The 14,669-nt window shown below is 36.2% G+C and overlaps 1 protein-coding gene across 4 annotated transcripts in view; it reads left to right on the top strand.

Annotated features, from left to right (window-relative positions):
- ephb3a (eph receptor B3a) overlaps positions 1 to 14,669 on the top strand; it is a 93,592-nt gene that overhangs the window by 35,794 nt on the left and 43,129 nt on the right. For 3 of the 4 annotated variants that reach the window (XR_015477531.1, XR_015477532.1, NM_131097.2), the window contains 5 exon segments: positions 914 to 1,069; positions 3,755 to 4,090; positions 8,024 to 8,148; positions 8,524 to 8,680; positions 13,394 to 13,502. Coding sequence is in view for 2 of the 4 variants with exons in the window: in NM_131097.2 (NP_571172.2) it covers positions 914 to 1,069; positions 3,755 to 4,090; positions 8,024 to 8,148; positions 8,524 to 8,680; positions 13,394 to 13,502 (883 nt within the window). In the remaining 2 variants the exon portion in view is untranslated. 4 annotated transcript variants of the gene reach the window in all.

The raw sequence follows: 14,669 nt of genomic DNA, 5'->3' as shown, positions 1-14,669 counted from the left end.
ACAACAACAGTCTCATAAGTTTCGTTTCTAAACATTCGAATCAAACATAATCTGCATTTTGTCCGATTTTCCGAATTAATGTGCATGTGCACTCGAAAGGAACAAGATCACGACACCGACCTCATTTATGGCCATTCTACCAGGGATGTCAAAATGAATTGTTTCTTCGGTGCACCGCGATGCAGACGCTGACAATTCAGTATTGGTTCAGTAATAATCATTACCGGTTATTGCGTACTGACGTTATTTATATCATATGCTTACTATGGCAAGGGAGGCGAGCGTGAGTATTTACAACGCTCTAACTGTATGCGGTCCTTTAGTGACAGGAAAATATGGCGAAAAGTCTTACATGACGTTAATAGTTTGATTGCGGTGTTTACTTCAATAATGCCACTAATTTAAGCATACTCCACAGGTCTTAATTAATTTCTTTCGCCTTTAAGTAATCAAAAATCGCAGTTTTAAGCTTATACAGTTCAAAATTCATGTTTAACTGAATAAACAGTTAGTAAACACAAGTCCATCTTATTGAACATCATTTATTTTCATCACCGATTATCAGTTTCTCAAGCTGTTTGTGATGCATTTTGGAAACAGGAGATGGGCCCCTGGTCTAATGCGCCACCTGGCTTGAGAAACCCGTTCTCAAAGACTGACTTTTAGTCATTATTTGGGCAGCACACATATTCTGAATGCCTTCAGCAGAATTCAAATGAGCCATTTTAATCTAGATTAATCCAGATTAATTTTAAGATTACAGTGAGATTAATCCAGATTAAAAAATTAATTTATGCCCACCTATAGTAAATACATTAACATTCATGTATTTTAAAGTGTTATCATTTAATAAAAAAAAATTGCCTTAATGTAACTGTAACACTCCATTTTTTTTCCCTTTGTTGGCTTTTAGCGTGCACTCCAGGGACCTTTAAGTCCAAACAGGGTGAGGGTTCTTGTATGCCGTGCCCTTCCAACAGCCGAGCCAGCTCTAGGGCATCCAGCGTGTGCCCTTGTCAAAGTGGCTACTACCGCGCTGACAGCGACCTCCCTGACACGGCCTGCACTAGTAAGTGATGATCATCAGTGGCACCTTTTTAAGTGAATTATATGTTGAAAAGGTCTGTTCTGTGCATTCAACCTGATTAACGTGGCAACTAATGACACGGAAAAGCGTGTTGCTAAAAAGGTCACGATCGCAACGTAAAACCAACCGCTTCATAAAGCATGCAATTAAGACTGGTTAGCTTCGGCGCTGCTCAATCTTGACACATGGATTTAATTGGAAATATCACACGAGTTTACACATTGATGCAATGGGTTGCAAAAGCCTCTCATTTGCAGGTTTTCAAGAAACTTTAATGTTATTTGAGTATTTAAAAAGGTATTCAAAAAAGGGGGATTGTTTTCTTTTACAGTAATTATAACCCAAGCAGTTCCTTAGGCAGTTGTGCGATGAAAATCCAGTCTCTGGATTTAATTAGCTCACATCGCCTCAATTCGCTGAGCAAGATTCATTGGTTATTTCTGACCCTCACGACTTAACTATGGGGTGCATTAGAAATCCCAGTAAGACCTTTTTTGGAACAAATACGCAGGAATAATTAGATAATTTAACCACTGACTTTGACTTTAAAACCTCCTCGTTTGGAAATAAGAGTTGGATTACTGTCTAACAACCTAAAAAGAGGTACTTTTTATTCCTGACTAAACATGCACTGTGGAATATATTAGGAGAACGCATTGCTTCAAGACAAATGTACACTCTTTAAAAACAAATCAAAAAAGGGGTTTCAACTTGAGCACGTCATGATTTTACCAAGTTCGATGCGATCCTGGATTAACATCTATGTTAATCCTGGAACATCATTTTTGTTCGAAAATGTAATCCATACCTATTTCCTACTGCTAAACCCAACCATAACTCTAAATTATTCCTAACATCAGAAGGGAATAATACCAGGGTGCAAATTATACATTGACGATCAGTGGGGTCAAGTTTTTCGATTATGTTTGGTAATATGTCTCAGTGAACCAAATTTATAGATTTAATTTAATTACATCTAATTTATTAATCAAACTTGTTATTATGTTTTCAGTGTTTTGAGGGATATTAAAGCCCAATCCCAATTCTATTTTTTCCCCTGGCCTTTAAAACCAAGTGAAATGAAATGGGACAGCACTACATCACCTGCACTCGTCATCATATGTCATCCTGATCTCCTGCTTCATATGAGATCAGGCAATCGTGACTGCTGTAGTTATTCCTGTTGCTTTAGTTTTTGGTATTTATCTTCAAGATATCACTGAAGGCATATATTATAACGATGATATATATCGTTATCATAATGATCTATTGTGGCATTAAGATCGTAGCTATAACGTTACTGCACATTTACACAGTGGCCATATTCATCTATGTAAACACATGAAAACAACACTAACATTGTAGCAGACACTGTAAAAAGCTCATTCCCAGCCACTAGACTATTCTGACAGGGTATTCAAGTGTCATTGAGTGTCAGTATGTGTTGGCACTGCTGTACAGGAGTTATTATTAGCGTTTTTTTTTTTTTTTTTTTGCAGGGGTTTTTAAAGCATGACGGTAAAACACAAACGCGGTTATGAATATATTAAAACATGTGCTTGTTTGTTGTAAAAATTTGTAATAATAACAAAAAAATACTGCCGTTGTGGCTGGTGTATTCTGGGAAATTTTCTTACCCCTTGGTTTCGAGTGTGGTCCTGAAAAATCTTTGTTCGAAAGGCTATTCACCCCTTTTCCTTTAGCCCTACGCCTTCAAGCTGAAGCCAAACGGAATCTGCGGACGTTTTTTGCTATTTCTGCGGAGAATTTTGGTAAAAATCTGCGGATTTCTGCTGAATTATTTTGGGAGTATCCAGCGGAGTATCATAACTAAAACCTTAATATATGAAATAAAAAGTAATCAATTACTGAATAAAAACTGAATAAATTCAGATTTACACATTTACTCAAGTAAATAAACAGAATTAAGGATGGGCTAAAAATCTGCAGAAATTCCGCAGATTTCTGCAGAATTTTGCGCGGGCAGATTCCATGTGGGTCTTTGCTTGACGTGAACGCGCAAAACGAGTGGTAGGGGTAAGGGGAAGGGCTAAGAGGTAGAATTAGGATTGGCCCTAAATGGTTCTCAATTTGTGATATATATATATATATATATATATATATATATATATATATATATATATATATATATATATATATATATATATATATATATATGTATATATATATATTCTGATAATCACAAAGTAAATCAGAATTGCATAATATTAACTCGCAATTATGAGAAAACAATTCAAATTCTGAGGTAAAAAGTCACAGTAACCTTTTTTATTTTTAATTCAGTGACGGAAAGAATTTCCCTTTCCTTAATTTAATTACTTTTATTTATTTATTTATTTATTTATTTATTTATTTATTTATTTATTTATTTTACTTTTATTTATTTATTTATTTATTTATTTATTTATTTATTTATTTATTTATTTTAGAAATCAGGGATTTTAAATTAAATGTGTATGTGATTTATTCAATCATACTTCCAAACAGTAAAAAAATGTTAAATTGTGTTTAATTACTTTAAAGAGTAACATCTACCTAATTTATCCCATAAAATGACAGAAGTAATATTTTGAACTGGAACAGAGCCATTTAATTTAGCTCACCATTTTTTTTTTTTCACTGCCTAAAAATCAATTTTCTCCTTAGCTGTTCCCTCAGCTCCATTAAACGTGATCTCCAGTGTCAACGAGACTTCGGTGTCCCTCGAGTGGTCCGAGCCTCGGGATTCGGGCGGTCGGGGGGACGTGGTGTATAACGTGGTGTGTAAAAAGTGTCTTCACGATGGTGGCTCTTGTGCGCGCTGCGATGACAATGTGGAGGTCTCGCCGCGTCGCCTGGGTCTGGCAGAGAGGCAGGCGGCAGTGAGGAATCTGCAGGCACACACACATTACAGCTTTGAGATTCAGGCTGTGAACGGCGTGTCCCCCAAGAGCCCGTCCAGCCCACAGTACACCACTGTCAATATCACCACCAATCAAGCAGGTGAGAGACTCATTTTCAATCATCTAAAGAACTACACCGTAAGACAAATCTGTTCATTAACGCTTCTGTATTTGTGTGTCTTTCTTTTATTCACAATTGTAAATTGCATTATGGGGTCTTGATCTCTGCTCTGTCGACTTTTGATGTTGAAAATTCAACTCTACAGTTTAACAAAGTGACTTTTATTGACTTTTATTTTAGTAGCTTTGAGATAATATAATTTTTAATAAATAATTTATAGAGAAATAAGTCTTTAAAATAACAGAAAATGTACTGGCAGTTTATTACAAGATTTTGTAGCATATTATACAACACCAACCCAGACAATATATATATAACTTAAAACTATTAGAAATGTTAATAAACATCACATTTTTTCGAACTTTCGATGGTTAAAAGTTGTTGGAAGAAAGACCAAGGTAGGACTGGATATTGGAAAATATTGGAAAAATCTAACAATATTTTTTTATTCTGCGATATACTGTTGAAGACGGAATTATTAGCCCCCCTGAATTATTAGGCCCCCTGTTTATTTTTTCCCCAATTTCTGCTAGGTTACGTAGGCAGGATAGGGTAATTAGGCAAGTTATTGTATAACGATATTTTGCTCTGTAGAGTATCGGGGGAAAAATAGCTTAAAGGGGCTAATAATTTTGACCTTAAAATGGTCTTTTAAAAATTAAAAACTGCTTTTATTCTAGCCGAAATAAAACAAATAAAACTTTCCCCAGAAGAAAAAACATTATCAGACATACTGTGAAAATTTCCTTGCTCTGTTAAACATAATTTGGGAAATATTAAAAAAAGAAAAAAATCAAAGTGGGGCTAATAATTCTGACTTCAGCTGTATATTGCGATATGAATACAGTTTTACCTTGAATATCTATTTGGAAAGAATTCATCATTTTAGATTGATTAGGGTTATTCTGCAGTGGCTTTCCATAAAATATAATAAACAATCTGCAAGCAAAGAAAATTTCAATAAAGAATATACTCACCTTTTATTGCTTGCTGAGGAGTCTTACTGTATTCAGCTACACAGTAACTGAATAATCACATTTAAAATAACACTGCATAGTATTTGTTGTATAAACAAGTCAATGAAATATATTGTTAGTAAAGTAAAAATGACACAATTTCCTATTCCTGAGTGCTTTTAAAATCTTCATACAGTCACAGGACTCAAAAAACCTTTGCAAAATGATCAATTACAATACAGACTCAGCATTGCAGATCCTGCGATGTGACTATTGCGAATGTTTACATTGCGATATTGATGCTGCAATGATTTATTGTGCAGCCCTAGATCATGGTCCCATAATGCAACTCAAAAGCATCAATGAATGGGGAAAAATTAAATGTGAATAACAAAATATAGAGAGCTGCTAGTTTTTGAATATTTATCACAGTGTAGTAAACCACTAGATCCTGTTCTTATTGCCCTCCAATAAGGAAGTAAAAGATTTAAGTGGGTTATTGCTTTCATAAAATGCTGGGTTAGTGATGAATTAAAAAAATCTATAATAATATATTAATAAAGTTAGGAGGGTATTGGCAATGTTGTTGTTGTTGTTGTAATTCAAGCAGTTTTCAATATATCTAATGACATTTTTATAATTGTGTGAATTATAGACAAAAACTCAATATTACATCAACATTAAAATAAAAATAAATCTAAATAATATTATATGTTCATTTTAGAAAGTTTTACAAGATGTTTGTTTAGTAAAATCACACATTTTCTTTTGAAATATTAAAGTTTAATTTAAAGGAAAATCTGTAATTATCATTACATTTACACCAAATCAGAGTTGATCTTACATTTTCATGAAAATTATCAGATTCAGATCATCAGATTCTATATTATTTAGGCTGTCCGCGAGGTCTTAAAATCTCTTAACTTTCAAAAACTAAATTTTAGGTCTTAAAAAGTCCTAAATTAACTGAAATATCATCTTGTTGGTCTTGAACTATTTTAAATGGGTTTTAATTTTTCTTTTTGTATGAAAAGTTTGAACAAAGCATTGTATCTCAATAAAACGTTTAGTAATAAACATATTTATACGAAAAATTTTTATGTCTGCTGTGCATACATTTAAATTATATTTTTTAAAGTTTTTTAGTTATATTGAAAAAAAAATAGAATGGTAACAACTGGGGTCTGTTTTTACTCAATATTCAAAGTATGTGGTTAAGAAGTAAGTAACTAGAATTTGTTTCTTTTTTTTTTTTTTTTTTTTTTTTGCTGGGCCATTTAAAAAAAAATCCGTAGCGTTTAGCCCTATATAAGTCTGAAGTTTCATTCTTGTTGATCTAAAAAATATTTGAAAAAGCCTTAAATTTAACTTTGCGAAACCTGCAGAAAACCTGATTATTGATTATTGACAATCATTAGGTCAAATAATTAATAATTATGACAGTTATCATGTTTTCCCATTTTTAAAGGGCACCTATGATAAAAATCAACTTTTGTAAAGCTGTTTGGACAGAACTGTGTGTGTAGGTATAGTGTTAGAAACACAATAAGCGTCTTTTTTTTAGATTTCCTGACAATAAAAAAGGGTCCAAACCCCTCCCATTTTGAGACCCACCGCAACGTAACATACGAATGTGGGTTTCCCTGCCCACACATTTGATAGACTTGCAATAACAAGACTTGCAATGTGTATAATTATATCCACAAGTCAGGACGTGCGCAAACTGACTGGAATTAAAGGTTCTATTCAGCTCTCTGTGATAATCAATCATCATTAAATGTGATGTGAGAATTAGTTTTACAACTTTAAAACATTTTTAAAACAGTGCATGTTTGTAATAAGGACAGTAAAATTGCTCTGTAATTCATCACCACAGCCGCATAGTGTTAGTACAATTCTAAAAGAAGACGCTTCAATCCCGATTTGGGACTTAAATAAGATTTCTTTTGTACATTAACATAGCAGCTATCTATACAGCAGTGGATATTAAAGTGTATTCTGTCACATTTGCCATGCAAAAACAGTGCAAAGTTAGACGTGTTTGTGTGCACTTGCACAAGAGCGATCTTTATAGCAACAGAGTGTGTGACTCATCATTGCAGAAAGGCTTGAATTAACTCCACAACAAATATAGCAAATTGGGAAAGTTCTTACTGTAGTATGGGAAATCTGCTTCATTCGTGTCTGTCACTGTGCTGTTTATCTATGTGAAGTTGACGGCTCTGGCATGCACGTGGGAATGGTGGGCAGAGAGAGCCAGCTCATTCGCATTAAAGCCACAGGCAAAAAAAAAACAGCTACAATGTTATCACAGCACAAATTTCCCAGATCTAAAAAGATATAATAAATGATCAGACGGGGGGTTTGAGCTGAAACGTTACAGACACATTCTGGAGACTCAAAAGATTTATATTAAATTTTGAAAAATGGTTAAAATTGGTGCCCTTCTCGCTCCTTCAATTAGGTATTAAAATACTGGAAAATGAACCACTAAATAAAAAATTTTACTTAATGAAGTAATGAATTTATCCTTTTATAAATGTTCCTGTTGTATCACTCTAGTGTTTTTAAATGACTTATTATAGTATGTATGAACTCAAAATGAATGAATAAAAAAATCAAATAGCAGGGTGATAAAAAATATTCAATCTGTTGTACAACAACTTCATTTATTGAGCACGTTACTCAGAATAATCATCTCTTGCAAACTTGTATTTTAATTAGACTGAAACACGGCAGCGCAGGGTATTTCCCTTCAATTCCAATTTCAGTCTTTCCGTTTCTATCATGCGATTTAGGATTTTATTTCCCTGCTGCCTGCGCAATAAGAACAGACTAGAGACCCATTTGTGGATCACGACCCACCACTGAAAAGTCACTGCCGTAATCTGCTCTTATTCTAATATAGACTTTGTCCTTTTTTTCTCTTCTCTCTCCATCTCTCAAACACCTCCAGCTCCGTCAGCAGTCCCCACCGTCCACTTAATGCGGGCCACAGCTGGCACTCTCAGCCTCTCCTGGCTGCCCCCAGAGCGGCCCAATGGCGTGATCCTGGATTATGAGATCAAGTACCAGGAGAGGGTGAGGAACTGCTGTGCATCTAAATCACCCCCTGACTGAAGAACTCTTGAACCCGAGCCAGATGACATTACACCAGGCGCCCAGCATGGGTTTAACTGGCGTGAGCTCAAAGTAACCCTGGCTCGACTTAAAGTGGAGAACAATGGAACAACAGATGGCTACCGGTCAAACCCCAATGGCTAATGCTAAAAAGAGTGGCGCTTAATTCGCCTGTAGGATTTACTTGGGTGTTTGGGTGTTGCTTTTGTCTTTTCGGATACTTTTGATCCGCTAATTGCAGTGGAAACTTGTTAGCTTAACATTCACTTTAAGCACTGAATGACTTGAGAGTGTTGTTTTGGCTAAAGGAACTATATGTGTGTGTGTTTTCCTCAGGGAGAGTCCTTCTCTCATACGGTCACAGCTCAGCACACTTCTGCCAAAGTGGAGGGTTTGAAGGCTGGCACGGTGTACTCTGTGCAGGTTCGAGCTCGGACGGTAGCTGGGTATGGACGGTATAGCAACCCGGTGGATTTCAGTACAAGTCTTTATGGTGAGGATGTTGATGTTTTCTTTTTTGGCATCTGGTACTGTGTGCAACGTTTTTAATAGGCCAAACCATGTAAGACTACTTATAGGAAAGGGAAGTTTTCAGATCTTAACCCTTGTGTGCTGTTGGGGATGTTTTAATGATTTTGAGTCTCATCATTGAGACTCAACAATGCTCTCTTGGCAAATTTACTGCCCTTTCGTTTTGTTAGTGGTGGTTTTTGCCCCATTGACTTCCATTATAATGACATGTTTTGATTGCAAGCCATAAAGCTAACACAGGCTCATTCTGAAAACGTAGTCCCGCGAACGTTTCTGGAGATTGCGAATTATGTAGCCTGAGGTACGTATGGCTGCATTTAATTTTTTAAGTGAACGTTGAGGGGCGGTATGATGCCATTCCTTTTGGCACTTACTGGCTGACCGCTTACCTCTGTGTGGACGGCTTTCCCGCCGCAACCAATTTATCCAGTTAGCTCGTCAAGTACGTCTGTGCACTTGAGATGCAGAGAGGAGTTGACTACGACGACGACTGGGTTTAAGTCCAGAGAAGAGCGGTTTCAGAAATCAGGTAAGATAAAAACAGAATCTAAAAAATGAAACAAGCGAGTGAACAACAGCGTGAGAATGAGGTAAAATCTGAAAACGTGGTAAAAATCAGACGAGGGCTTTTCTCTTTCTTTTTGCTTTTATAAACCGTCGGTTGGGTTTAGGGAAGCAAGCAGGCAGGCTGGTCAATCTGTAAAATTGGTTGGGTTTTGGGAAGGAAGAGGGTGGGTAGGTCGATTGGCCAGTTGCCCAGTCAATCATTCAGTCGGTCGACAGCAGCCTCTAATGGTGTAACCCCATGGAGTGACACATACAACTAAGGTTTGGATCCAAATGCATGTTTAATCAGTGGTCAGGCAAGCAACGGTCATCACAGGTGCAAACAGGTATATGCAGACAATCCAGAATCGTAATCGAAGTAACAGGCAAAAGGTCAGAAGGCAGGCGGCAGACGGAGACAAAAGGTAAACAAGGCTGAGGTCGAAACACAGGAAAACTAGACAGGAATAACGCGTTGTAATGTCATCTACAGATAAACAAGACTCGGCAAAGTGAATGAGTGAGTGTGTAGCTTAAATAGTGTGTGCAATCAGTCTCTGACAATCCTCAGGTGGTGCGAGTAATCAGTCTAGATGAGGAAGCATGTGTGAGTGTGACCGAAGTGCATGTATGAAAATGTAGTCCAGAAAGGGCGGATTTGTAGTCCATAGTTATTGTAAATGCAATCCAGCGATCTTATGGAATACGATTGCTGGTAATCGTGACAGATGGGTTTACGAGAGAACAGCGCGGTCGCGAATGGCACTCGCGAGAGACATTTGAGATGCGAAAAAGGACACACAGCAGCCTAGGCGGATTCACAAAAACAAAAACTGCAAAAATGCATACCTCCTGGGAGGTATTTTGCGGTCTCCAGAAACGTACACAGGGCTACATTTTCAGAATGAGCCTAGGTTGCATAAAGCCATCCAAAGCCATGCATTTTGAAAAAAAATTATTCATGATTTTATCACCTCTAGGTTGGATTAGTGGAACTCGTTATATATTTTTTGATTAGCCAGACAACTTAGTTTAATATTCTGCTGCCATTTTTTTTTACCAGAACCAAAAAACATGACCACATCACACCAGTCTTACACTCTTTTCACTGGTTGCCTGTCACTTTGAATTCTTCTCTTGGTTTTTAAATCACTGAATGGCTTGGCACCTTCTTATCTGTCAGATCTGTTGACTGAACATCAGCCTGGTGTGCGTTTCCAAAACAACGATATAACTCATGGCTGAACTGTCATAGTACAATGCATCGTTTGAAAAAGAATGTTGTACACACGAGTGCTTCCCAAAACCGTAGTTTCTCTGTCGCAGATTCATCATTTGAACTATGTTAGTTATGACATAAAATGTCCATAATGATGCACTAAACAAGATAGAGTAACTACTTCTTTAGAGAAAACCCCCATAATTTTTGTGCAAATTATATTGTTTTACACGATCACACATTTAAAAATATCCAATATTAGTTTTGGTAAAAACATGCACTCGTCTATTAATTGAAATATATGTAAACGACACATATAGATCCTGCATATGTTTCCTTTACAAATATTATTGAGAATATTCCATATAAAGTCACTAACTATAATGTAACACATATTCTAATCTCATATATAAATCATATAAATCTTCAACGGTTGCACCCCTGATGTGTTGACTGAACGCTAGCCTGGGGTGCATTTCTGAAAACCATCGTTAGCCAACTAAGGTCGCAAGGTCTGTCATCACAAACATAGTTGATTTGGCGTTGCCCAAATCCATCATTCTAACGAACATTCGCAAACTACATCGCAAATTTGTACGCTTGCAACTACACTTCTAGAGCTGTAATTAGAAGCATAGTTCCTGGCTGTGTTCTTTTTCAGGTTCCCCCCTATGCCCTATTCATTTAGAACATTCTAACATTTAAACTTGAAATTATTAAAAAAAAAAAACATTAAAGTCATCTCTCTTAGGTGTAATTTGCTTTGAAAGTCTTTTGCAGTTCAGTTTTAGCGATCTTCACATTGACAATTGCGTTCTGAATGCATCCGTGGCTCATGACGAAAGATATAGTCTATTATTTCAAAGCGGAAATTATGTTAGGTCTCCAAAGCTTGTGAAAACTAAAATATATAGCATACGTTAATGCTTTTAATTTATGAAAGGTTTTTTATTAGGAAATGTATCCTACTGACATGGGCCAGTTGGTTAAAAAAGTTCTGCAGTGGTTTGATTGTGTCAAATTGTAAAAGTAGACTTTTACAACAAATAAAATAAAATCAAAAATAAATAAACAAAAAAAAAATAATAATAATAATATTGGCGGTTCATTTCACTGTGGCGACCCCAGATTAATAAAAGGACAAAGCTGAACAGAAAATGAATGAATTATAATAATAATAACAACAATAATAACAACAATTAATAATAAGTAGGATTTTTTTTTCATTTTCTAATAAATAGCCTACTGTAAATTACAATCTTTAGTGATTTATATGATTTATAAATGGGAGTAACGTATGTGTTAACCTGTTTATGATTTAAAATAGAATATGGAATATTCTCAATAATATTTGTAAAGGAAACATAAATAGGTTCTATATGTGCCGTTTACATATATTTCAATTAATATAGAAAAAAGAGTGCATGTTTTTTTATAAAAAAATTAATGAAGAATTGTTTTTAAATGTGTGTGTGTGTGCAAAAACAATAAAATTTGTGCAAAAATTATGGTGGTTTTCTCTAAGGAAGTTGTTACTCCACCCTGTCCATTATGGACATTTTACGTTATAACTAAAGTAGTTCAAACGATGGATCTGCGACCGAAAAACTATGGATTTGGGAAACACTCATCACTACATTGTTCTTTTCCAAAACAATGCACTGTACTATGATAGTTCATCTGTAAGTTATGTTGTTGTTTGGGAAGCGCACTCCTGGTCGGTGTCTTCGGTCATCAAATCAGAGAATATAAGGCATACCTAAATCGAGTCTGAAATACAAGGGTGCCCAAGCTTTTGCAGTAGCTAGTCCTAGATTTTGGAATGCTCTGCCGCTCTGTATTATATCTAAATCATCTCTGTCTGTTTTTAAATCTACTTTTGATTTGGCATTTTATCAGTGAGAATTATTTGTTTTAGCTATAATTTTACATCTTTCTCTTTGTAATTTGTATTGTGCAGCACATTGGTCAACCTTTTGTCGTGTTTAATAGTGCTATATAAATACAACTGACATTGATATTGGCATGACACACAAAAAAGGCACCTCAGCTATCAGAACAAAGTCAGTGTATTTATTCAGGAACACTATAATTTGCTGTTTTACTTCATAAAACTTTGTATAAAGGCCAGAAACTATTTTGCTAAATCTAAATGTTTAATAGTGTGCCATTTATCAGGGGTCACCACAGCCGAATGAACCGCCAACTATTCCAGCATATGTTTTACTCAGTGGATGCGCTTCCAGCAGCAACCCAGTACTAGCACCCATATACTCTCACATTCACACACACACACTCATACACTACGACTAATTTAGTTCATCCAATTCACCTATACCACATGTCTTTGGACTGTGGGTCAAACCGGAAACCCACGAGAACGCAGGGAAAACATTTAGACAACACAGAGAAATGCCAACTGGCCCAGCCGGGACTCAAACCAACAACCTTTTGCTGTGAGGCAACAGTGCTAACCACTGAGCCACCGTGCCGCCTACAGCTTGAATATACAGTTTAAAATACTTTGCTAAAAAATACAAAGAAAAACGTGAAAATGTATCTCGTGACCCCTTTAGAAGTCATTTAAACCATCAACCATATTATTTTAAGAGTAATATCGAAGGTGTTTCTCATAGGCTGCTTAGAGTAAATCTCCTGCCTCTCCGATTTCTCTCCTAAGAAAAACACTTCAGAAATGTTTCATCTGTCAAAGATTTCAATATATATGTGAGTCATTTCACATCAGATTCTTCCAAGTCTATATGATCTGAGCTTTGCCATCCATATTCATTTTTTTAGCTCTATACTCCTACAGCGTGTCAACAGTTACATCTGAAACTGCTCATATGAACCGAAGCCTTGCATGTTTTGCCTTTTTTTTTTTCTAAATATTCTAAATTCATTCGACAGATGACCCAGAGCGCTCCGTACAGGATCTGCTGCCTCTCATTGTGGGCTCTGCTTCAGCAGGATTTGTGGTCATCCTTGCCATGATAGTCATCGCTGTTGTCTGCCTGAGGTAAGAATTATCAACGAACATTCAACGGGTAAACTTCCTCCTTCTTTAAAATATCAACACAAACTCATTTCGCTTTCATTAACATGACTTGTTTGTAACTAAAACAGGTTTAATGAGGACAAAATGTAGCTTAAGTGGAGCCAAAATGACCCTTTTTCATCTTTATTTTGAATATGTGTGGTGATGAATTATGCACTGTTAAATCACATTTACTGCAATTGTGGTGGATGAAATCCAGCTCCTTTTTCACAGATTCTGATGATCTATACATAGCCGTGTTTCTATCCACATATTTTTAATGCAGATTTTGGACTAGCGCATGAAAAATGCTTAACGGAAATGTCAAATTATGCATACATTTAGAAAATTTGCACTAAAACTCCCAAGATTTATCAACTTCTTATCCGATTAGAAATAAAAAGGCACATAAACAATCATGGAAACACATTTGGTGAATAAATTCCAGGATGTGCATGATTCAGACTGCAGGATTTTCAAAGTAGTCGTGTCAGAGATGTTTTTACACTGCATGACTATCTGGGCTAGCGTTTTGTCGCTGCTTTGTTTACACTGCAAGATGGATCGGCAACAGGGGGTTTCACACTGCATGACTTTACAATAGGAAGAATCGACGACAACTTTGTCCAAACTACGTCTCACAGCCAAAAACACGCAGTATGTCTTTTGTTATTAACTACATAATGAGAAAGAAGCCTTTAATAGGGTAGAAAATGTACGTATTTCTCCTTAACTTTCTTTTTTAACTTTCTGTATAAAACATCATACAGACATGGGTGCTCCTGTCAAACCTCCACTAGTTTTTCCTCCATTTCTTGGGTCCAAATAAACCGTAAATGAGCGCTTTTAACTTTTCCCCCAACCTCCCGCTGGCCAGCAGGTACACACACACAAGTGAATGCTGCTCTCTTATTGGCTGTAGGCGATCGCCGATATTATTTTCAGTCAAAACTCATTTCACACGGCATGATTTGAATCGCCGACAGCTCCAGATATTTAGCACGCCAAATATCTCACAGGCATCGGCGACTCATCAGTGATTCTCTCAGATCGCGTCTTTCATAGTTCATACTGTGTGATTGTCACTCACGTGCACGAGCACCGATTTGCCTGTGATTTCATGGATTTTGTTGGCGATTTCTCAAAGCC

This window comes from Danio rerio, chromosome 2 (genome assembly GCF_052040795.2).
Source record: "Danio rerio strain M-AB ecotype USA chromosome 2, GRCz13ab, whole genome shotgun sequence".
Classification (NCBI taxonomy): Eukaryota; Metazoa; Chordata; class Actinopteri; order Cypriniformes; family Danionidae; genus Danio; species Danio rerio.
Note: the sequence above shows the minus strand (reverse complement) of the source record. Positions and strands in the feature narration are given on the sequence as shown.